The sequence below is a fragment of the Oncorhynchus gorbuscha genome, linkage group LG26, assembly GCF_021184085.1.
Source record: "Oncorhynchus gorbuscha isolate QuinsamMale2020 ecotype Even-year linkage group LG26, OgorEven_v1.0, whole genome shotgun sequence".
NCBI classification, from domain to species: Eukaryota; Metazoa; Chordata; class Actinopteri; order Salmoniformes; family Salmonidae; genus Oncorhynchus; species Oncorhynchus gorbuscha.
This window is the reverse complement of record NC_060198.1, coordinates 22,178,158-22,200,897: the sequence shown is the minus strand read 5'-3', so window position 1 is coordinate 22,200,897 and position 22,740 is coordinate 22,178,158. Positions and strand designations below refer to the sequence as shown.

Below are 22,740 nucleotides of genomic sequence, written 5' to 3'. Positions count from 1 at the left end.
TGAGGGCCCGACGTCCACAGGTGGGGGTTGTGCTTTTACAGCCCAACACCGTGCAGGACGTTTGGCATTTGCCTGAGAACACCAAGATTGGCAAATTCGCCATTGGCCATTACCTCCCAGTTCCCCAAGACATCCAACCAGAACCTGAACAAATAGCAGGCCAAACTATCCCTCTCAGCACTGCCTGGACTGCGCAAAAATGAAAATGCTTTCCGTTTGAGTTATATTAGGTTTTATTTTCATCGTGCTCTTCACAGATGAAAACAGGTTCACACTGAGCACATGTGACAGACGTGACAGTCTGGGGAGACCGTGGAGAACGTTCTGCTGCCTGCAACATCCTCCAGCATGACCGGTTTGGCGATGGGTCAGTCATGGTGTTGGGTGGCATTTCTTTGGGGGGCCGCACAGCCCTCCATGTGCTCGCCAGTGGTAGCCTGACTGCCATTAGGTACCGAGATGAGATCCGCAGACCCCTTGTGAGACCATATGCTGGTGCGGTTGGCCCTGGGTTCCTCCTGATGCTAGACCTCATGTGACTGGAGTGTGTCAGCAGTTCCTGCAAGAGGAAGGCATTGATGCTATGGACTGGCCCGCCCGTTCCCCAGACCTGAATCCAATTTAGCACTGGAACATCATGTCTCGCACCATCCACCAAAGCCATGTTGCACCACAGACTGTGGTGACCTCCATGGGTTGATCAATTTGATTTCCATTGATAATTTATGTGTGATTTTTGTTGTCAGCACATTCAACTATGTAAAGAAAAAAGTATTTGATAAGAATCATTCATTCAGATCTAGGATGTGTCATTTTAGTGTTCCCTTTATATTTTTGAGCAGTGTACTTCCCACGTCTGTCTGTCTGGTCTGGTCTGGTCGTCTGGTCTGGTCGTCTGGTCTGGTCGTCTGGTCTGGTCGTCTGGTCTGGTCGTGTCTTGTCTTGTCTGTCTGGCATAGCAATTAGAGAAAAGGTGTACAACACTATAAAGGAATGCAGCAGATTGGGGAAGGAACTCCAATGATCATGGAGAGGTTTTATTCCTCATTCAGCTAAGATCCAGAATTGTGTGATCAGACAACCTGCTTTCATGAGTAGTAAGGCTAAATAACAGAAAGATGGACACCAACACATTTGTCTTGGTGGAGAGAAATCTGCCATTTAAAATCGAGAAGGGGAATGTAAGTTCAGCCCCTCCCATTTAAAAATGTGCCATTGTATGATGATAGGTTAGTATTAACTTGCTGGACCACAGCTTTCTCTTCAGGATGAGAGGGAGGTGGACCCCCCCCCCCTCTTCCCCAACCGAGATCCTGATTGGCTGATTGAGGTCTGCTGCGTTGGCATGACGACTGTCAGAGACCACCGGAAAGATGTCACCGGCAAGCCCACTCATGAGAAAGGGACGGAGAGAGGGAGGAATGAGGACACATGAGAGGAGGCTTGCTCACGACACAAGTATGTTATTCACCAGAGGAAGTGGACAGGGACGGCCTTTAGAATGGCTGGGTCTTTGTATCATGGCGACCTTGTAACTAGGGGTGTTATAGGTCATGTGACATGACAGTTTAGTACATCCTATCAGCCCCCTTTTAGTTCAGCTTTCTTTTCCTTGTCCGATCATCTGCTGCCTTTTCAGTGTGAAGCCTTTGTCTGAGCAAATAGAATAGTCATGTGCTTGTGAGTCATGAGGGAATGTGGAATGAGTTGTTTTTCTTCATTCCATGGAGCATTCTCTGAATAACGGTTATTTTTCTCTAGTACTCCTGTTAATGATGTCACTGGGATCTGTCAAGTGATGTTGGATGATGATACATGATGGTGTCCCATTGAGAAACTCCTCAGTCACCAGATCAATACAAGCTTTATTGAGCTAATACAATAGATGGACACCTGGAAATGGAGAAGTATTTCCTTTTGGTGGGTCTCCGGTCCTGGAGGGCTGCAATGTCTGCTACTTTGTCAATGATGTTACTGATTTTGATTGACCAATTAGGCACAGAGGCACAATTTTAAAAAAACAGACAGACACTTATACCCTACTCACAATAATGACCAGAGCCGAACCAAACTCTACTGCACTGGCCTGATGACGCTCCACCATAGTTGATGGTACTGCATTGTGTGTGTGTGTGTGCGCGCGCGGCGTGTTCATTCAGATGTCGGAGTCACTATAACTGGAGCACTATTAGTGCATTTCCACGGTCAGACTTTGCACCAGTGTTTGGCAGTGATGCTGGGGACATAAGAACATTATTTGAAATGTTCTCTAGCCAAGGCGTAATGTCTGTTTGGTATGTAAAAGGTGACAGGGTTTGGATGTGTTTAGTTTTTTTATTGCAAAACGTTTTGCTACAGTGTGTCCTGCTGCAAACCACAGACTGTGGTTATGCCGCACAGCAAGCAGTACCAGTGCACCAAGTCTGGACCCAACAGGACCCTGAACAGCTTCTACCCCCAAGCCATAAGACTGCTAAAACAAGTCTGCTAGATAGCTAATCAAATGGCGTTGACTACATTGGCCTTTTTGTTGTTGCACTAACTATTTTACACACACACACACACACACACTACACACACACTTTCACCACATAGGGTTCTGCTACTGTTTATCATCCATCCTGTTGCCTAGTAACTTTACCCCTACCTACATGTACATACACTGGGGCAAAAAAGTATTTAGTTAGCCACCAATTGTGCAAGTTCTCCCACTTAAAAAGATGAGAGGCCTGTAATTTTCATCATAGGTACACTTCAACTATGACAGACACAATAAGAATAAAAAAATCCAGAAAATCACATTGTAGGATTTTTTATGAATTTATTTGCAAAATATGGTGGAAAATAAGTATTTGGTCAATAACAAAAGTTTATTTCAATACTTTGTTATATACCCTTTGTTGGCAATGACAGAGGTCAAACTGGTTCCGGTTGGAGCGAGTGGTCGCATCTGCACTTCGCTCCCGCGGGTAGTATAACTTTTTCATTATATTTCATTATATCACAACGGTTTGATTTGTCTAATCTTAGCCATTTCTTCTCAGCTAGCTACATAGCCGTCTTTGTATCAAAGATAATTGCGTAATTATCGTATTTCGCCGTCCTAACGTAGTCTTCACTAGCCAGCTAGCTAACGTGCACTGGAGAAACTATTACACTCAACTGAACGACTTGATTAGTGTAGTGTTAGCTAGCTACATAGCTGTCTTTGCTGTCTTCGTATCATCGGATCCAAGATAATTGTGTTGTTTAGGTTTAGAGTGTGTTTAGAGTGTGTAGTCTTAGAGTGATTATCTTAATTTACCGAGGTTGGCTAGCCAGCTATTTGTCGTCCTTAACGTAGGTGACTCTGCTAGCTAGCCAACGCTAGCCAACGTCTTCTGTATAGAACTCAACTACCCGGTCGCATTCACAGGTAGTATCACATTTTCACTTCATTTCATTACAGTACAACGGTTTGATTTGTTTGATCGTAGCTAGCTACTTAGCTAGCTACATAGCCGTCTTTGTATCAAAGATAATTGTGTAGTCTAGAGCGATTTTCTAGGTTCGCTAGCCAGCTATTGTCGTTCTTTTAACGCAACGTAACGTAAACAACACTGCTAGCTAGCCAGCTAGCCCCCGAATAGCAACACTGCAGAAACTATTACACTCAACGGAACGACTTGATTAGTGTAGTGTCAACAACGCACCCACTGCCAGCTGGCCTACTTCAGCAGTACTGTATCATTTTAATCATTTTAGTCAATAAGATTCTTGCTACGTAGCTTAACTTTCTGAACATTCGAGACGTGTAGTCCACTTGTCATTCCAATCTCCTTTGCATTAGCGTAGCCTCTTCTGTAGCCTGTCAACTATGTGTCTGTTTATCCCTGTTCTCTCCTCTCTGCACAGACCATACAAACGCTCCTCACCGCGTGGCCGCGGCCAACCTACTCTGGTGGTCCCAGCGCGCACGACCCACGTGGAGTTCCAGGTCTCCGGTAGCCTCTGGAACTGCCAATCTGCGGTCAACAAGGCAGAGTTCATCTCAGCCTATGCCTCCCTCCAGTCCCTCGACTTCTTGGCACTGACGGAAACATGGATCACCACAGACAACACTGCTACTCCTACTGCTCTCTCTTCGTCCGCCCACGTGTTCTCGCACACCCCGAGAGCGTCTGGTCAGCGGGGTGGTGGCACCGGGATCCTCATCTCTCCCAAGTGGTCATTCTCTCTTTCTCCCCTTACCCATCTGTCTATCGCCTCCTTTGAATTCCATGCTGTCACAGTTACTAGCCCTTTCAAGCTTAACATCCTTATCATTTATCGCCCTCCAGGTTCCCTCGGAGAGTTCATCAATGAGCTTGATGCCTTGATAAGCTCCTTTCCTGAGGACGGCTCACCTCTCACAGTTCTGGGCGACTTTAACCTCCCCACGTCTACCTTTGACTCTTTCCTCTCTGCCTCCTTCTTTCCACTCCTCTCCTCTTTTGACCTCACCCTCTCACCTTCCCCCCTACTCACAAGGCAGGCAATACGCTCGACCTCATCTTTACTAGATGCTGTTCTTCCACTAACCTCATTGCAACTCCCCTCCAAGTCTCCGACCACTGCCTTGTATCCTTTTCCCTCTCGCTCTCATCCAACACCTCCCACACTGCCCCTACTCGGATGGTATCGCGCCGTCCCAACCTTCGCTCTCTCTCCCCCGCTACTCTCTCCTCTTCCATCCTATCATCTCTTCCCTCCGCTCAAACCTTCTCCCACCTATCTCCTGATTCTGCCTCCTCAACCCTCCTCTCCTCCCTCTCTGCATCCCTTGACTCTCTATGTCCCCTATCCTCCAGGCCGGCTCGGTCCTCCCCTCCCGCTCCGTGGCTCGATGACTCATTGCGAGCTCACAGAACAGGGCTCCGGGCAGCCGAGCGGAAATGGAGGAAAACTCGCCTCCCTGCGGACCTGGCATTCTTTCACTCCCTCCTCTCTACATTTTCCTCCTCTGTCTCTGCTGCTAAAGCCACTTTCTACCACGCTAAATTCCAAGCATCTGCCTCTAACCCTAGGAAGCTCTTTGCCACCTTCTCCTCCCTCCTGAATCCTCCGCCCCCTCCCCCCCCTCCTCCCTCTCTGCAGATGACTTCGTCAACCATTTTGAAAAGAAGGTCGATGACATCCGATCCTCGTTTGCTAAGTCAAACGACACCGCTGGTTCTGCTCACACTGCCCTACCCTGTGCTCTGACCTCTTTCTCCCCTCTCTCTCCAGATGAAATCTCACGTCTTGTGACGGCCGGCCGCCCAACAACCTGCCCGCTTGACCCTATCCCCTCCTCTCTTCTCCAGACCATTTCCGGAGACCTTCTCCCTTACCTCACCTCGCTCATCAACTCATCCCTGACCGCTGGCTACGTCCCTTCCGTCTTCAAGAGAGCGAGAGTTGCACCCCTTCTGAAAAAACCTACACTCGATCCCTCCGATATCAACAATTACAGACCAGTATCCCTTCTTTCTTTTCTCTCCAAAACTCTTGAACGTGCCGTCCTTGGCCAGCTCTCCCGCTATCTCTCTCTGAATGACCTTCTTGATCCAAATCAGTCAGGTTTCAAGACTAGTCATTCAACTGAGACTGCTCTCCTCTGTATCACGGAGGCGCTCCGCACTGCTAAAGCTAACTCTCTCTCCTCTGCTCTCATCCTTCTAGATCTATCGGCTGCCTTCGATAATGTGAACCATCAGATCCTCCTCTCCACCCTCTCCGAGTCGGGCATCTCCGGCGCGGCCCACGCTTGGATTGCGTCCTACCTGACAGGTCGCTCCTACCAGGTGGCGTGGCGAGAATCTGTCTCCTCACCACGCGCTCTCACCACTGGTGTCCCCCAGGGCTCTGTTCTTGGCCCTCTCCTATTCTCGCTATACACCAAGTCACTTGGCTCTGTCATAACCTCACATGGTCTCTCTTATCATTGCTATGCAGACGACACACAATTAATCTTCTCCTTTCCCCCTTCTGATGACCAGGTGGCGAATCGCATCTCTGCATGTCTGGCAGACATATCAGTGTGGATGACGGATCACCACCTCAAGCTGAACCTCGGCAAGACGGAGCTGCTCTTCCTCCCGGGGAAGGACTGCCCGTTCCATGATCTCGCCATCACGGTTGACAACTCCATTGTGTCCTCCTCCCAGAGCGCCAAGAACCTTGGCGTGATCCTGGACAACACCCTGTCGTTCTCAACCAACATCAAGGCGGTGGCCCGTTCCTGTAGGTTCATGCTCTACAACATCCGCAGAGTACGACCCTGCCTCACACAGGAAGCGGCGCAGGTCCTAATCCAGGCACTTGTCATCTCCCGTCTGGATTACTGCAACTCGCTGTTGGCTGGGCTCCCTGCCTGTGCCATTAAACCCCTTCAACTCATCCAGAACGCCGCAGCCCGTCTGGTGTTCAACCTTCCCAAGTTCTCTCACGTCACCCCGCTCCTCCGTTCTCTCCACTGGCTTCCAGTTGAAGCTCGCATCCGCTACAAGACCATGGTGCTTGCCTACGGAGCTGTGAGGGGAACGGCACCTCAGTACCTCCAGGCTCTGATCAGGCCCTACACCCAAACAAGGGCACTGCGTTCATCCACCTCTGGCCTGCTCGCCTCCCTACCACTGAGGAAGTACAGCTCCCGCTCAGCCCAGTCAAAACTGTTCGCTGCCCTGGCCCCCCAATGGTGGAACAAACTCCCTCACGACGCCAGGACAGCGGAGTCAATCACCACCTTCCGGAGACACCTGAAACCCCACCTCTTTAAGGAATACCTAGGATAGGATAAGTAATCCCTCTCACCCCCCCCCCCCCCTAAGTTTTAGATGCACTATTGTTAAGTGACTGTCCCACTGGATGTCATAAGGTGAATGCACCAATTTGTAAGTCGCTCTGGATAAGAGCGTCTGCTAAATGACTTAAATGTAAATGTAATGTAAATGATGTCAAATGTTTTCTGTAAGTCTTCACAAGGTTTTCACACACTGTTGCTGGTATTTTGGCCCATTCCTCCATGCAGATCTCCTCTAGAGCAGGGATGTTTTGGGGCTGTTGCTGTGCAACACGGACTTTCAACTCCCTCCAAAGATTTTCTATGGGTTTGAGATCTGGAGACTGGCTAGACCACTCCAGGACCGTGAAATGCTTCTTACGAAGCCACTCCTTCGTTGCCCGGGCGGTGTGTATGGGATCATTGTCATGCTGAAAGACCCAGCCACGTTTCATCTTCAATGCCCTTGCTGATGGTAGGCTTTGTTACTTTGGTTCCAGCTCTCTGCAGGTCATTCAATAGGTCCCGTGTGTGGTTCTGGGATTTCTGCTCACCGTTCTTGTGATCATTTTGACCCCACGGGGTGAAATCTTGCGTGGAGCCCCAGATCGAGGGAGATTATCAGTGGTCTTGTATGTCTTCCATTTTCTAATAATTGCTCCCACAGTTGATTTCTTCAAACCAAGCTGCTTACCTATTGCAGATTCAATCTTCCCAGCCTGGTGCAGGTCTACAATTTTGTTTCTGTGGTCCTTTGACAGCTCTTTGGTCTTGGCCATAGTGGAGTTTGGAGTGTGACTGTTTGAGGTTATGGACAGGTGTCTTTTATACTGATAACAAGTTCAAACAGGTGCCATTAATACAGGTAACGAGTGGAGGACAGAGGAGCCTCTTAAAGAAGAAGTTACAGGTCTGTGAAAGCCAGAAATCTTGCTTGTTTGTAGGTGACCAAATACTTATTTTCCACCATAATTTGCAAATAAATTCATAAAAAATCCTACAATGTGATTTTCTGGAGTTATTTTTCTCATTTTTGTCTGTCATAGTTGAAGTGTACTTATGATGCAAATTACAGGCCTCTCATCTTTTTAAGTGGGAGAACTTGCACAATTGGTGACTGACTAAATACTTTTTTGCCCCACTGTAGCTACCTCATTTACCTCGTACCCCTGCACATAGACTCTGTACTGGTACTATATAGCCATGTTATTTTTTAAATCTTTATTGTTATTCACTGTGTATTTATTACTGTCACTATTTAATTTTGATGACATTTTATCTATAACTCTGCATTGTTGTAAAATGACCCATAAGTAAGCATTTCATTGTGAGTGTACACCTGTTCTTAACAAAATGTGACAAGTAAAATTTGATTGGATTTTTTAATTTGAACATGACCCTGATTGACCATTGTCTCATTAGACCGAAATGATGATTGACACCCCTTAAACCTTGTTGGAGTTACCAAGAGCCCCAGTGTGCATCGGTTTCTTTTTCACATATTAACTAGAGGCCAGGAGGGATACCACGAAATGTGTCGATCGAATGGAAGTCTGTCAAGTATTAGTAGTAGTCTTATGTTGGTAGGATATCTAACAATTCCCAGCAGCTGTTGAGCTAATGAGCCAGAAGATTCTGCTGGGACTTTGCCCTGGTGAAATGTGAACTAGTGTTCATGTTTTGGATGACCCTCTATTATTTTTCAGCTAGCAAATTGATAACCTTTGTTCTCTTTTTCTTTTGACAGTTTAAATGAATGTGTGTGTGCCACGAATGTATATACACACTACGGTACAGCAGCTAAATGTCATTCTAAAGCTGCACTTCACCTCCCCAATAGCAACCCTATCTTTCTCTTCTCTGTTATGAGCACTACATTCCCGACTAGCCGTCTCCTTTCCTTCTCTCTCTCCTTCTTGTTATTTGTGTGACGATGATTCGCTGTGATGTGGAGAGGACCTCTGATTCTGTGTGTATGCGGCTCATTGGAGCGGAGCTCAAATACAGTTCCCCAAAACCAGGATGATATTGGTGTCATTGAGTTGTTCCTCCTGCCAAGACCAGCATCTGGATCTAGACGCTCTACTGGGCACAGAGTTTTCACCACAGCCTTTAGGTAGAGATGGGCGGGGGAATTTTGTAAGGGCTTATGATGTAAGTAGCTGAGGCCAATCTACTCCGAGAAGACCGGTGGAGAATATAGACTTCTCTTAGCTTTCCAGGAACAGGGTTGTAGTAGTTTGTAGTAGGTAGTGGTGTGTTCAAGAACACTCTTTAGTGTTGTGTTTTGAAGTTGCTATTGCTGACCTTGCTCTAGCAATCGGTTTTCATTTTGTAACTGTTTTTCATTCTGTTTCGTTGAAATTACTGTAACCAGTTGAAAACATTGTTCCGTTGATATTTCCACAGCAAAAATTGGGTTTGATGGTTGGTTTGTCTAGGATGGATGTGCCTTTTCCTCCTGTTTTTTTTTTGAGCTGTCTGCTACTTATGCATTAACATGCACGTCTGCAACTTCATGTTAGGCCTATATTCAGCTAGCCATCTGTATATCGGGAGTTGGCATTTCTGGTTTCCTGGTAGTACTTATGTGTGCATTAGTATGGAGAAAGACTTACATTTACATTTACATTTAAGTCATTTAGCAGACGCTCTTATCCAGAGCGACTTACACCCGGTCTTGTGACTCAAAGAATCTGTCAGTCTTGGTTGTTCCACCTTTCACTCTCTCTCTCTCTCTGTCTCTCTCTCTCTGTCTCTCTCTCTCTGTCTCTCTCTCTCTCTCTCTGTCTCTCTCTGTCTCTGTCTCTGTCTCTGTCTCTGTCTCTCTCTCTCTCTCTCTCTCTCTCTCTCTCTGTCTCTGTCTCTCTGTGTGTGTGAACACAAGGTCACTGAGATTAAAATGGAATTATTGTGGGGGAGGGCAGAAATGTGGTGCTCGGCCAGCAAGCTGTGTGTGTGTGTGTCCATGTTTCTTTGTCAAGGACTCCTTTATGTACATCTCAATCAACATCTGTATCAGTGGTACTCCGTGATGGAGGAGAATACACTGACTGAGGGAGACTAGCACAAGGAGATTCAGAGAGCGGAGAGGGCATCCAGTGCAGTCTGCTCACAGTATTGCTATGACCGCAAGAGCAAAGTGCCTCTGTAGGCCTCGGTTGTAGCTTGCAGCAAAGCTAAGGGGTTCTAGCTGTAATGGTGTGCAAACCCTGATTGATTTATTGACTGCTAGGCCTGCCTGAAAGACATCCTGCACACTAATAGGCACACACTGGGACTCTGACAGTAATCCAACATATATCTTTTGGATGCATTTAATTGTTTGGTTGTGGTAGTGGTGCAGCAGTGAAACTGTAACAGAAAGCCAGTGCTGCTCATCTTGAGAAAGTCGTGCATTAAGTTTATTATTTTTTGATCACATGATAAACATACAAACACTAAATTCCCTCAGGCTTAATATGGAGCATGAAAGGCTGCTGATGATCACAAGATCAGGACCCCACGTGGTGCCAGCCACAATGCCTGCTTTCATACGTCAATGAGGTGCTGGGGCCTTGTGATCCAGACAGGACTGAGAGCTGTGCTGCTAGCCTAGTAATTATATATCTGAGTAGGTGAATGGACCAGGAGGGAGACCACACCAGCAGACAACTAGAGAGTAGGGAATTCACAGATTTACAACCAGATCATGTCCACAAACAAATCTCTATCCTCTTTGCATTTTCAAATCAAAGTTTGTCATCCGCACAGGATACAGTGTAAACTGTGCAATGAAATGCTTACAATATGAGCTATAAAGCATGGTTTAGAGAAGTTTGGGATGAAAAATGACAGCAAAGGAAGATGATCAAATAATGGGGTGGAAGCAAGCAAGAAATTATGGAGCAGATAGCAGCACTCTTTTTTTCTCAGAACATGGAAGGGAGGCAAGGATGCAATCTTCATATACAGTTGAAGTGGGAAGTTTACATAGACAGGTTCATTATGGAGAGAGTTTGCTGCACTTAAAGTAAAGGGGGCTGAATAATTTTGCACGCCCAATTTTTCAGTTTTTGATTTGTTAAAAAAGTTTGAAATATCCAATAAATGTCGTTCCACTTCATGATTCTGTCCCACTTGTTGTTGATTCTTCACAAAAAACAAAAATACAGTTTTATATCTTTGTTTGAAGCCTGAAATGTGGCAAAAGGTCGCAAAGTTCAAGGGCGCCGAATACTTTCGCAAGGCACTGTATGTATGTGTGTGTGTGTGTATATTGTTCGTATATATTGTGTGTGTAGCGTATTCAAATTGAATGTGAATATTAGTTTAGTTAGTCAAAGAGCAGTGAATGTACAGCACTCAGTAGGTTATAAGCCTGAGGTGTTGCGGGAGTTCCTGCCAACCAAGGTGGGCCAGCTTCAGCACAGCTAATGATAGTTCAATGGGGAAGATGCACATTGAAAGAAGGCTAAAGGCCATTACTTTAGCTTTCTTCTTCTTCCTCACTCTCTCTCATCTCCTTTCTCTCTTACATGTTGTACTTTTATCCACTCATCTGGTTGCTTGCCAGCCACCAGCACATACAGTATTACATCAGAGATGCTCTGTCATACCACCACCACCCCACTCCCTCATGCATGCTCTCTCTTTCTCACACATATATGCGCGTGCGTGCACACAAGGCTTTCTGAAGAGGCCAGCTGTTAAAACCGCAGGACTTTTCCAGGACAGCCCCCACGCTACCTCCTCACATGCCTAATGCTGGATGGGGTTGCCTGTGGTGGGGAATACACAAACACATACACACACACACCACAAGTGGAGTCAGGGCGGTGTACAGATCTTTCAGTGGGCAGGTGCTCAAACTGACATTGGAAAAAGAGGGAGGGCTATCAGCTGATCGTTGATGATTGATGTAAATTTGCTTGTTAACTAGCTGGATTTTTATGTTGCTGATTTGTGTTGCTGATTTGTGATTTAGCTATCTTAAATGCTCTTAAAGATAATTTCATAATATAATATTTATAATCTTCTAACTCTAGATATATGGTGTCTTGTGTGGATATTTTACTACAGGGTGGTTAGCTAGTCTAGACTACCTGGGTTGCTGCTGACGACTGAGGAAGGGATGGAGTTGGGTCGGAGCGAGGGTAATTGATGCAGCTGCTCCTCTCCTGTCTTTCTCTGCTGCCTGTATCAGCCAACCAAACCAAATATTAATGATGATGTTAATCAAATGTTATGCTGCTGAGGCAGCACTGTTGATATTTAAACTAGTTGACTTGCTACACACACTCGACCGGTGACATGTTTGGATATCGGGCGTGTGCAATCTCAGTACAGGGCAGACCATCGGGTGCAACCAACAGACGGGTTTAGCGAACTTGACAACGTCACAACGACTTGCGGGCAATGGGTTCAGAACAATAACGACAACCTTATACATAAAATAATAGTTATAGCCCCCCACAAACGGGCACTTGTCGAATGGGAGTTCAAAGGGGCACGTGCTGGGCACAGGCTGACTCCTAACTGTGCACGTGCCTGAGCGCAATAGATGCAGTAGTATACACAAGTCCCCTATCATCCCATCTCATCATCAACAAAACAAACATCAACCCTGGCCTGAACATGGATCAAAGCAGTTGAGATGTACTCCAGTATACGAGTCATTTTTCTAATGTATGTGAATTAAATGAATAGAAGTTTTTAATGCTGCTATAATGCTAGATGGTTTTATAACATTTAACATTTAAGGCATTTAGCAGACGCTCTTATGATGTAGTTACTGCCATTGGTGCAAGATGGGCCGGTTTTGACTTTGCTTACTCTTTCACATGATGTGTCACTAGGATCTTCCTTCATCTACACTTGTGTCAGATCAGGTACTGCCATACATGTATCTGAATGTAGACAACTGGGTGAAAATGGGACTGTGGATTTGTAGGTTCTGGATTCATTTTACCCCAAAGTGTGATGACATGATCATGTTGTGACTCTGCATGACATCATACATTACTACAGTGTATTCAGACCCCTTGACTTTATCCACATTTTGTTATGTTGCAGCCTTGTTCTAAAATTGATGAAATAAATAAAAAAAATAGTCAATCTACACACAATACCCTATAATGACAAAGGGAAAACAGAAATACCTTATTTATGTAAGTATTCAGACCCTTTGCTATGAGACTTGAAATTGAGCATCCTGTTACCATTGATCATCCTTGAGATGTTTCTACAACTTGATTGGAGCCTACCTGTGGTAAATTCAATTGATTGGACATTGTTTGGAAAGGCACACACCTATCTATATAAGGTTCCACAGTTGACAGTGCATGTCAGAGCAAAAACCAAGACATGAGGTCAAAGGAATTATCCGGATTGTGTCGAGGCACAGATCTGGGGAAGGGTACCAGAAAATGTCTGCAGCATTGACGGTCCCCAAGAACACAGTGGCCTCCATTCTTAAATGGAAGAAGTTTGGAACCACCTCAACTCTTCCTAGAGCTGACCGCCTGGACAAACTGAGTAATCGGGATACAAGGGCCTTGGTCAGGGAGGTGACCTCTGAGGATATGGGAGAACTATCTCTGCAGCACTCTACCGATCAGGCCTTCATGGTAGAGTGTCCAGACGGAAGCCACTCCTCAGTAAAAGGCACGTGACTGCCTGCTGGGAGTTTACCAAAAGGCATCTGAAAGGACTCTCAGATCATAAAATCAAGATTCTCTGGTCTGAAACCAATATTGAATTAATTTAGTCTGAATGCCAAGTGTCACATCTGGAGGAAACCTGGCACCATCCCTACGGTGAAGTATGGTGGTGGCAGCATCCTGCTGTGGGGAAGTTTTTCAGCGGCAGGGACTGGGAGACTAGTCAGGATCGAGGGAGAGCTGAAAGGAGTAAAGTACAAAGATCCTTGATGAAAACCTGCTCCAGAGCGCTCAGGACCTCCGACTTGGGCGAAGGTTCACCTTCCAACAAGGCAACGACCCGAAGCAGACAGCCAGACAATGCATGAGTGGTGTCGGGACAAGTTTCTGAATGTTCTTGAGTTGTCATTATGGGGTATTGTGTGTAAATTGATGAGGATTTTTTTGTTTACATTTTAGTACAAGACTGTAACGTAACAAAACATGGAAAAAGTCAAGGGGTCTGAATAATGTCATGACTTTCCCTCCTGGGTGAGGATCAAAGAGAGCTCCCCTCTCTCTCTCTTCTACCAGATATTAAGTGGGGCTGGTTCTGGGACTTTGACGACTGGTCGTAAACTTCCTGTCTTGTGCACTGCAGTATGGAAAAGTCAAAAATTCTTTGTGTGTAGAAAGAGACTCTGCCCCAAAAATTTTAACATCAAAAGGTTGGACATTTAAAACAATATTTTTAATGCAAATAATGTGGGAAATGATTGTTGGGGCTCCAAACAATAATCATGTCAAATCAGTTGTTGTTTTGTGATTTCATTAAGAACGGTGTAACAAAATAACAGTAACAGGTTGTAAGATGTTGTTAAACTTATGAGGATGAAATGTGATTTTAGCCTTCTAAATGAGAATTGTTTCTACCTAAACTGTTGCCAGTCAGTAACCACGCCTACATGAGCACAGACATTATGCCAAAAGGATGGAACGGCCCTTTTTCCAGAGTTCTTCTAAAGGACTCCATATTAAATTTACATTAGACCAGACAGCGTGGAGCGGTGGCTACAATAGCTACATTGCGTGGTTGCTACTGACATGTAAAAATGGTTTAAAACTACTAGACCAGTATATGGGCAGCGCGAGCTGAATATGTGACAAATGGTCTAAAACTACAAGACCCTCCTGAGACTCGACGAGTGAAGAAGACTAAGACATGCACCGCCTGCCGCTCTGCATGTAAAGTAGTCTAGAACTTTGACCAAATACACAAGGAAGATCTTATCAAACGATCATTGGAATGTCTGATGTATCCAGTGTAACGAACACTTCCAGAACAAAGAAAGATACTACAACTACTAAGGACATGGTGATCTCTGGTGGACAACCAGAGACATACTCAACCAGAGACTTTCTGTCAAACTATTCGTCACAGACGGATCGGGCGATTTCATATTTGCGTTGCATTTTTAAATCTGAATGAGCAGTTGTTAGTGTGCTAAATATCCATATTTGCGATGAGCGTGTTATTCAACTATGTACGATAGTTGAATTCCTTTGTCTCTTCTTCTCCCGTTCTTTCTTTCCCCACCCCTTTCATTGTGTAACCAGCCGTCATATCGGGTTAGTGCACTGGGGACTTTTCAATGCATTATTCAACCTATACTGTGTGTATTTCTGCATAAATATTTAGAAAGTTTCCACAAATTGGCTTAGTAAATAAATAATTAACTCATCATGTAGACTAGGGTTCGTGCAGATTTATAGAATATTATGTCGTTCAGAATGAGACTGATGAGATAAAAATACATGTATAAGTGACTTATCTATAGATATGAATATATCTTATAAGAGTTTAATTCGGGAGATAATAACTTGTTAAATAAGTTTCCCGTGGTGCCCCAAGTTGTTACATGATAAATTTAATCATGTAATTAATTAAACATAGTTAATTGATAAGATAAGTCATTGAATTAATGATTGCCACGTCATGACACTACTTTCCATATGCCTGTATAACAGATTTACATAGAATACAAAAAGGATCAGCTTGTGCAACTGATTTACCATCCACATTGATTTTACTACCATGTGCTGTAGATCAGCAGTTGCCAACTGTCCTCCTGGAGCTACTGATTTTGCAGGCTTTTGCTCCTATGCATTTCTCCTTTTCTCCCTACTCTACCCTCTCCTCAATCAACTTCTTTCTCACACCCTGCCTCTCTTCTTCCCCCAGCTCTTCTCCATCGTGATCTTTGGCTGTATAGCCAACGAGGGCTATGTGAACCGGCCTGACGAGATTGAGGAGTTCTGCATCTTCAACAGGAACCAGAATGCCTGTAACTACGCAGTGGGGATGGGAACCCTGGCTTTCCTAAGCTGTGCTGCCTTCCTGGTCCTGGACGTCTACTTCCCCCAGATCAGCAGCGTCAAGGACCGCAAGAAGGCTGTGCTTGCTGACATTGGAGTGTCTGGTAAGCTCTGGGGTGTAGTTTCTCAAAAGGCACCAGTCTAGGAACAGCTTTTCCTCCCCCAATTTGAACCTTAACCATTACTGGGGGAAATTCAAAACACTGATCAGCGTCTACGGACAACTTCACCCCACACAGGAAGGATGTTGTTTTGGCTTGTTGGTGTGAGTTTAACTGGGAGATGCGGGAGGTGATTGTGTTAACAGCAAAGAAAGGGGTTGTTTTTGTTGAGAAGTTGGTCATGCTATGAGTTTGGAGTGTGTTTGGAGGCACGGTTTATCTGGGTGCTCTGTGAATATTCGGTTCAGGGGTGGGGAGGTGGATGTGGCCTTTGTCTTTAGCGTTTCTAAACTCTTAGGAAACAATACATGGACATTGATAAAAGTCTTGTTTCTTCAATAGCCATTAGGGGTACTGTGCCCTGTCTGTATACTCTTAAAATGTATAATCTCTCCTTCCTCCTTTCCTTGACGTAATCACCCCGTGACTGGATTGGCATAGAAGCAAGCTTTTCACTGCATTGCTCTCACCAATTATATTATATCAGATGGGTGATTACTTCAAGGAAAGGATTAAAGAAGGATGCATATTAATAGTATTGGAACAGAGCTCTGGAATTTGAATCCCAGCTCTAGGACATTGCGGACTTGAGTACTGTAGGAGCCATTTTGTATGTGCACAGGTGCCCCCCTCTGGTTAGCTGTGGTGTGGCTGATAAACCCTAACATACTCGTTATGACCTTTGAGGCTCCACTTTGATTACTGTGAGGCTATTGAGGCTTGTAAAAATGGTTGCAAAATATGTTGTGTATCAGTAGTTGATATGTTTTTTATATTGTTGCATGACCTTTGTGGTGTTGCTCATAATGCACAAACATACTCATGTCAGTTTGTTATTGGCATGACATTTGTAATGTGGTAGTACTGAGTATGATATTACATTTCAAGAACAGATTTTTTCTTTAGTTTTACCACCCATAGTATTAATGGTTTCCGTTTGTAATTCTCCCTCTCCCTTTTTTTCTCTCTCTCCCCATCCTTCCTGTAGCATTCTGGTCGTTTGTCTGGTTTGTGGGGTTCTGTTTCCTGGCCAACCAGTGGCAGGTTGCCAAGAAGGAGGACAACCCTCTAAGGGAGGGCGCGGACGCAGCCCGAGCCGCCATTACCTTTGCTTTCTTCTCCATCTTCACCTGGGTACGTACAGTACAACAGCCCTCCATTTCATCAACCTTTCTGTCTGGCGTAATGGCCATTTGTGCATCTACAAAATAGAAAATATGTATCTTACGCAAAATGTATTCATATCACATTTTTCCATCAGTGCCCCTTCAATTAAATTGATTTACATATCACCTCTGCCTTCTTCATCAGGCTCTAATTCTGCTCCGTCTGAAGCTGGATCATAACATTCTGCTCCTCTTTGTCAGTCTTTAACTTAGCTCTGTTTAACACTGCTTCTTCTTCATATTTAGAAGTGTCTTCTTTTTTTCTGCAGTTTTGTAACCTGGATCTGAGCTTTCTCTCCTAATTCTATCTTCTCTGGGTCTGTTTAGATTCCTAATTTTCTCAATTTTAATCTTTGTCTATGCTGTACTTTTGTATACAATGATGCTTAATCTCTGTTTTAGTTAGTTCAGATCTAAGTTTCTACCTCTTCGCCAATTTAATCTTTGCTTCCGTCTCAACCTTAAGCTTTTTCTAGACTATGATACATAACTTTATGGAAGGATTGTATCTGGTGACCACTCTCACCACCCATACTCACCACCCTTTCTATCCCATAACTGTCCCTGACCTGTTTGTCTCTCTCTAGGGTGCTCTGACAATGCTGTCCCTGGAGAGGATAAAGAGAGTGTCGTTCGAAGAAGAGTACAACAAACTGTTCGTTCCGTAGCCCACACCACCACTAGCCTAATGATAGATATCCTGACCCTCACATTATTTCGCTCACACCAACTTCCCGTCCAGGCTGTCTGAATGATGTCCTCCTTAGATGGCTAAACATATTGAAGGAGTACCTTGTATTCGTTTACTATGATTGGCTAGTGTTTACAGCTAGGATCTGATTGCTAGATTCAGATTGCCCTTCCAAAGTGCCTTGATATCAAACCATTGCCAAAAATGAGTGTCTTTGTGGGGTTAAATCGGTGGTACTCTACTGTTGACATATCAGGTTCTCCATTGCCTGGCATAGTAATCCACCATTTTAGCTATGTTCACCTTTGCTGGTTGTCTCAATTCATTTTTATGTAAAGTATTATTTTGATAAAATAATTTGATTCCATGGTACCATTCAATTTAGATTGATCTCAACCATGCAAAGTGGCTCTACAGAAAATGTTCAATCAGGAAATTATTAGAAAGTGATAAAAATGTACAGAGTTCATACCAATTTGATCCCAAACCTTGTTAGATTGTATCTTAGATATGTAGTAATTGTTCACATTTGATTTCAATGCCAAAACTACAAATCTGTGAAGGAAAAGCTATGAGCTCTTTTCACCTCCTCTCCCTAATCTAGCCTTATGCTTCCCCATACACACATGCCACAGCTGTAGCTAACTACTACAGCTTAATGACATGTGTTTAGTGTTACCAGGTCCAGCTGGCTGCAACCACTATGTGAATCTGTCTGTTATTTTGTATTATGAGTTTTCTTTTCGTTTGGATATTTTTGCTTTGTATACGACACTGGAATGATTTGAGAATGTTTATTATTCATGATAAATTGTTACTATTGTATTAAAAAGAAATAAGTCAAAGACGGTGCCTGATCAGGTGAAAGGTTCCTCATGTCACTCCAGGACCACTGACTGTATCGGTTTTGACACTCCCCGCTTAAAACTAACTAACAGGCTTAATCCTCCTCCCCTCTTCCTCCTTTCTCCCTCTCTTTTTCTCTCGTTGTCCCACCCTTGTTTAACTACCATACATCCTCCTAACCTTACTTCATACCTTTTTTTTAATCACTGGCATGTTACCTGATATACCCCCCCTGCCCCACTATCATTGGTTGCGTCTATCGTGTCATCTCATTCTGCCCATCTGTCATATTCAAATCCCACCCACACAACCCCATGTCTCCACTTTTCTTGTTTGTCCCCCTCGCCCACAACATATTTTTTTGCTATTGCTTTCATGATGTTGCCCATCCCCTTTCCAATCGTTCGCTGCCCCCTATGGTCTGGGCTCCCTCTTCCCTTCTCCACGCATACATTGTTTTGCTATCGCCTCTATATTATTGCCCATTCCCTTTTCAATTATTCGCCTGCCGCATAACACCCTCTCTACTCCGAAGGCGGTGCAGGCCTTCCTGGGCTTTCAGAAGTACAAGCTGGGGGCTGACTCGGCCCTCTTCTCCCAGGAGTACGTTGACCCCACCGCCGACCCCAATGCTGCGTCCCCCATGGGCACTGACTACACGAGCTATGCCACCGACATTGACACCGCGGCCAGCACAGAGCCAGCCTTTGATGGCTCTGCTGGCTACCAGGGCCAGGAGTACTGAGCCAGAGGGCCAACGGAGGAAGAGAAGGACCAGGAATGGGCTTACTCAGCATCGGGGGTGGTTTAAGGGGACATTTTTGTGGTTTATGGGGACATGGGGTGTCTTAAAGGTAGCCAAATCCCAGATCTGTTTGTGTTAGCTGTGATGATGAAATACAGGGCCTTCAGAAAGTATTCAAACCCTTTGACTTTTTCCACATTTTGTTGTTACAGCCTGAATTTCAAATGGATTAAATGTAGATGTGTCACCGGCCTACACACAATAGCCCATAATGTCAAAGTGGAATTATGTTTTTAGAAATGTTTACATTTTTATAAAAAATGAAAAGCTGAAATGAGTATTCAACCCTATTTTTTATTTATGGCAAGCCTAAATAAGTTCAGGAGTAAAAATGTGCTTAGTTTGAGCATGGTGAAGTTAATTGGGTGTATTGATACAACCTGCAAAGCCTAGTCACTACAAAGATGCAGGCATTCTAACTAACTAAAGGAAACCGCTCCGAGATTTCACCACGAGGCCAAAGGTGACTACAACATTTACAGAGTTTAATGGCTGTGAAAGGGAAAAACTGAGAATGGATGAACAACATTATAGGCACTCCACAATACTAACCTAAATGATAGAGTAAACAGAAGGAGGCCTGTACAGAATAAAATAATTCCTGTTTGCAATAAGGCATTAAAGTAAAACTGCTAAAAATGTGGCAAAGCAATTAACTATGTCCTGTATACAAAGTGTTATGTTTGGGCAAAATCCAACACAAAACCTTACTGACCAGTGTCTGCATCATGTAATGGTTATGCTTGTCTTTGGCAAGACTAGGGACTTTTTTAGGATAAAAAGAAATGGAATAGAGCTAAACACAGGCAAAATATTAGAGAAGAAAGAACCTGGTTCAGACACTGGGTGACAAATTCACCTTTCAGCAGGACAATAACATAAATCACAAGGGCAAATACACAATGGATTTGCTTACCAAGACGCCATTGAATGTTCCTGAATGGCCTAGTTACAATTTTGACTTAAATCAACTTGAAAATCTATGGCAAGACTTGAAAAGGCTATCTAGCAATGATCAACAACCAACTGGACAGAGCTTGAAGAATTTAAAAAAGAATAATGTGCAAATATTGTCCAATTCAGGCATGCAAAGCTCAGGGGTGTGAATACTTATGTAATTAAATATTTCTGGATTTTATGTTCAATACATTTGCAAAAAAAATGTAAAACATGTTTTCACTTTGTCCTTATTAGGTATTGTGTGTAGATAAAATACATTTAATCCATTTTGAATTCAGGCCGTAACACAGCAACATGTGGAATAATTTGAGGGCTATGAATACTTTCTGAAGGCACTGTAGGAGTTGGCAAGATAGCACTAACAGATCTGAGACTTGAATACCTGACAGGGACTTTGGGTGGCTAACAGGGTGGGACTGGACCAAGGGTTGGCAATCACTGTGTGTGTGAGTCAGAGTGCTACAACATTGCTGGGAATGTGGAGGCAGGGTATGAAAGAGAGCGAGAGTCTTCTCAGAGACCATAGTCGGTGTGTGTGTCGGTGTCCAGAAGCGGTTTGCCTTTAGTTGGTTGGCCACCTCCATGGGATCAGACAGAGTTCTATCCAGAAGAGGGTTATTTTCTGCAGCCTTAATTCACCTATGTGTCCCAGTTGTCCACCCTTATCCCAAAGTGTGCACTTGCATACTCCCCATCATGGATAAAATGGGATTGGTGTAAGCATTGGCTGGAAGGAGTTTCCACCAAACCTTGATGGAGAGTGTGCAAGTGCACACTTTGGGAGAGAGGTGGGGAGTCGGGATGCAGTCTTGGAACTCATACACACCTATACTAGCACATATATCAACACAAATTAAAAAAGGAACGTTAGGAATGCACTTAGTGTGCAAACCTACTTTCTGGCAAACATAAAGGGACGAGATAGTCACCTGATGATATAGGTGATGGGACCTGAACAACGCAAGTCCTATGAAACACCACTGTGTTTTGTGGGCCTCAACACTATAGCCTGGTCATTGCACAATGACCTAGGACCTGCTTGCCATCCCTTTTCAGCCAGTTTAGCGTTCTTTGTTTGGCAAATGTAAAATGGCACTGTTTGGTGTCTACTCTTGGCCATATCTATGCCAAATTAACACCCAAGCCTAACCCACTGTTAACGGTGCTAAATCTGAAAGGTTATCCCATCATACAGGACAAAGGACAGGGTATGACATACAGGAACCAAACAACTAACAGTAAAGCACAACTATAGACGCGCCACATTAACATAAATTGAGCTGTTGCAGATGTGCTGCGTCATCACCAGCGCAAACTCCGATATTGTCCTCAACTGTTCATAGCAGAAAATTCTCGAACTAGATAAATCGGTAAACATTTAATCAAATTCTTAAGCATTCCATCAGCAGACGCCAAATTCTATATTGATGACGTGTAAGCACTAATTAATAAGACCAATGTACATAACCAACTTAAAAGCCAAGTCCTTTCCGCCAATAACCAACCCCCATGCACCAACGTTGACTGCCAACCAAAATGTGACCAACACTGGCTTGACACTAATAACTGACATTGTGTATGTCCTTAAAATCAAAGCGAGAGTGTCAATTGCATACTCCTGTCCTCTCTCCTTACGTACATATCAAAAGAATTGGAGGATAAAGTCAGAGGGGCGGGATCTCTGTTTTTTTCATCCAACGGTTTAAAGAGAAGGGGGTGAGAAGAGAGGACGCGAGGAGTATGCCATTGAGATTCTCCCAAAGTGGGCTCCAAAGCCTCTCATTTGACTTAGCACTAGAATACCAGCAGTTGATTTCAGACTGACCGGTGCTTGTTATCTCTTCTTTCATGCCAACAGCTGAAGACTTTAGTGATTTCTGTTTCCAAATGTTTGTAATGATCCATGTATGTGTAACTGAGTGGGGTTTTTTCCAAGGCAAAACGTGCTCAAGAATTGTATATATATTCTACTATTTTTTGTATATATACAGTAGCAGTCTGTTTGGACACAGCTACTCATTCAATAGTTTTTCTTTAATTTGACTATTTTCTACATTGTAGAATAACAGCAAAGACATCGAAACTATGAAATAACACAAGGAATCACGTAGTAACCAAAAACGTTTTAACAAATCAAAATATATTTTACATTGAGATTCTTCAAAGTAGCCACCCTTTGCCTTGATGACAGCTTTGCACACTCATGGTATTCGCTCAACCAGCTTCATGAGGTAGTCACTTGGAATGCTTTTCCAACAGTCTTGAAGGAGTTCCCACATATGCTGAGCACTTGTGGCTGCTTTTCCTTCACTCTGTGGTCCAACTCGTCCCAGA

The 22,740-nt window shown here is 44.1% G+C and overlaps 1 protein-coding gene across 3 annotated transcripts in view; it reads left to right on the top strand.

Annotated features, from left to right (window-relative positions):
• The window catches only part of LOC124015052 (synaptogyrin-1-like), a 28,144-nt gene extending 5,659 nt beyond the window's left edge, over positions 1 to 22,485 (top strand). The window contains exons 1-4 of one of the 3 annotated variants that reach the window (XM_046329947.1): positions 1,328 to 1,458; positions 15,644 to 15,881; positions 16,927 to 17,072; positions 19,177 to 22,485. In XM_046329947.1, the coding sequence (XP_046185903.1) occupies positions 1,432 to 1,458; positions 15,644 to 15,881; positions 16,927 to 17,072; positions 19,177 to 19,386 (621 nt within the window). In that variant the 5' untranslated portion in view covers positions 1,328 to 1,431 and the 3' untranslated portion in view covers positions 19,387 to 22,485. The other 2 variants (XM_046329946.1, XM_046329948.1) reach the window with 2 other exon arrangements.
• Positions 22,486 to 22,740: the final 255 nt, after the last annotated feature.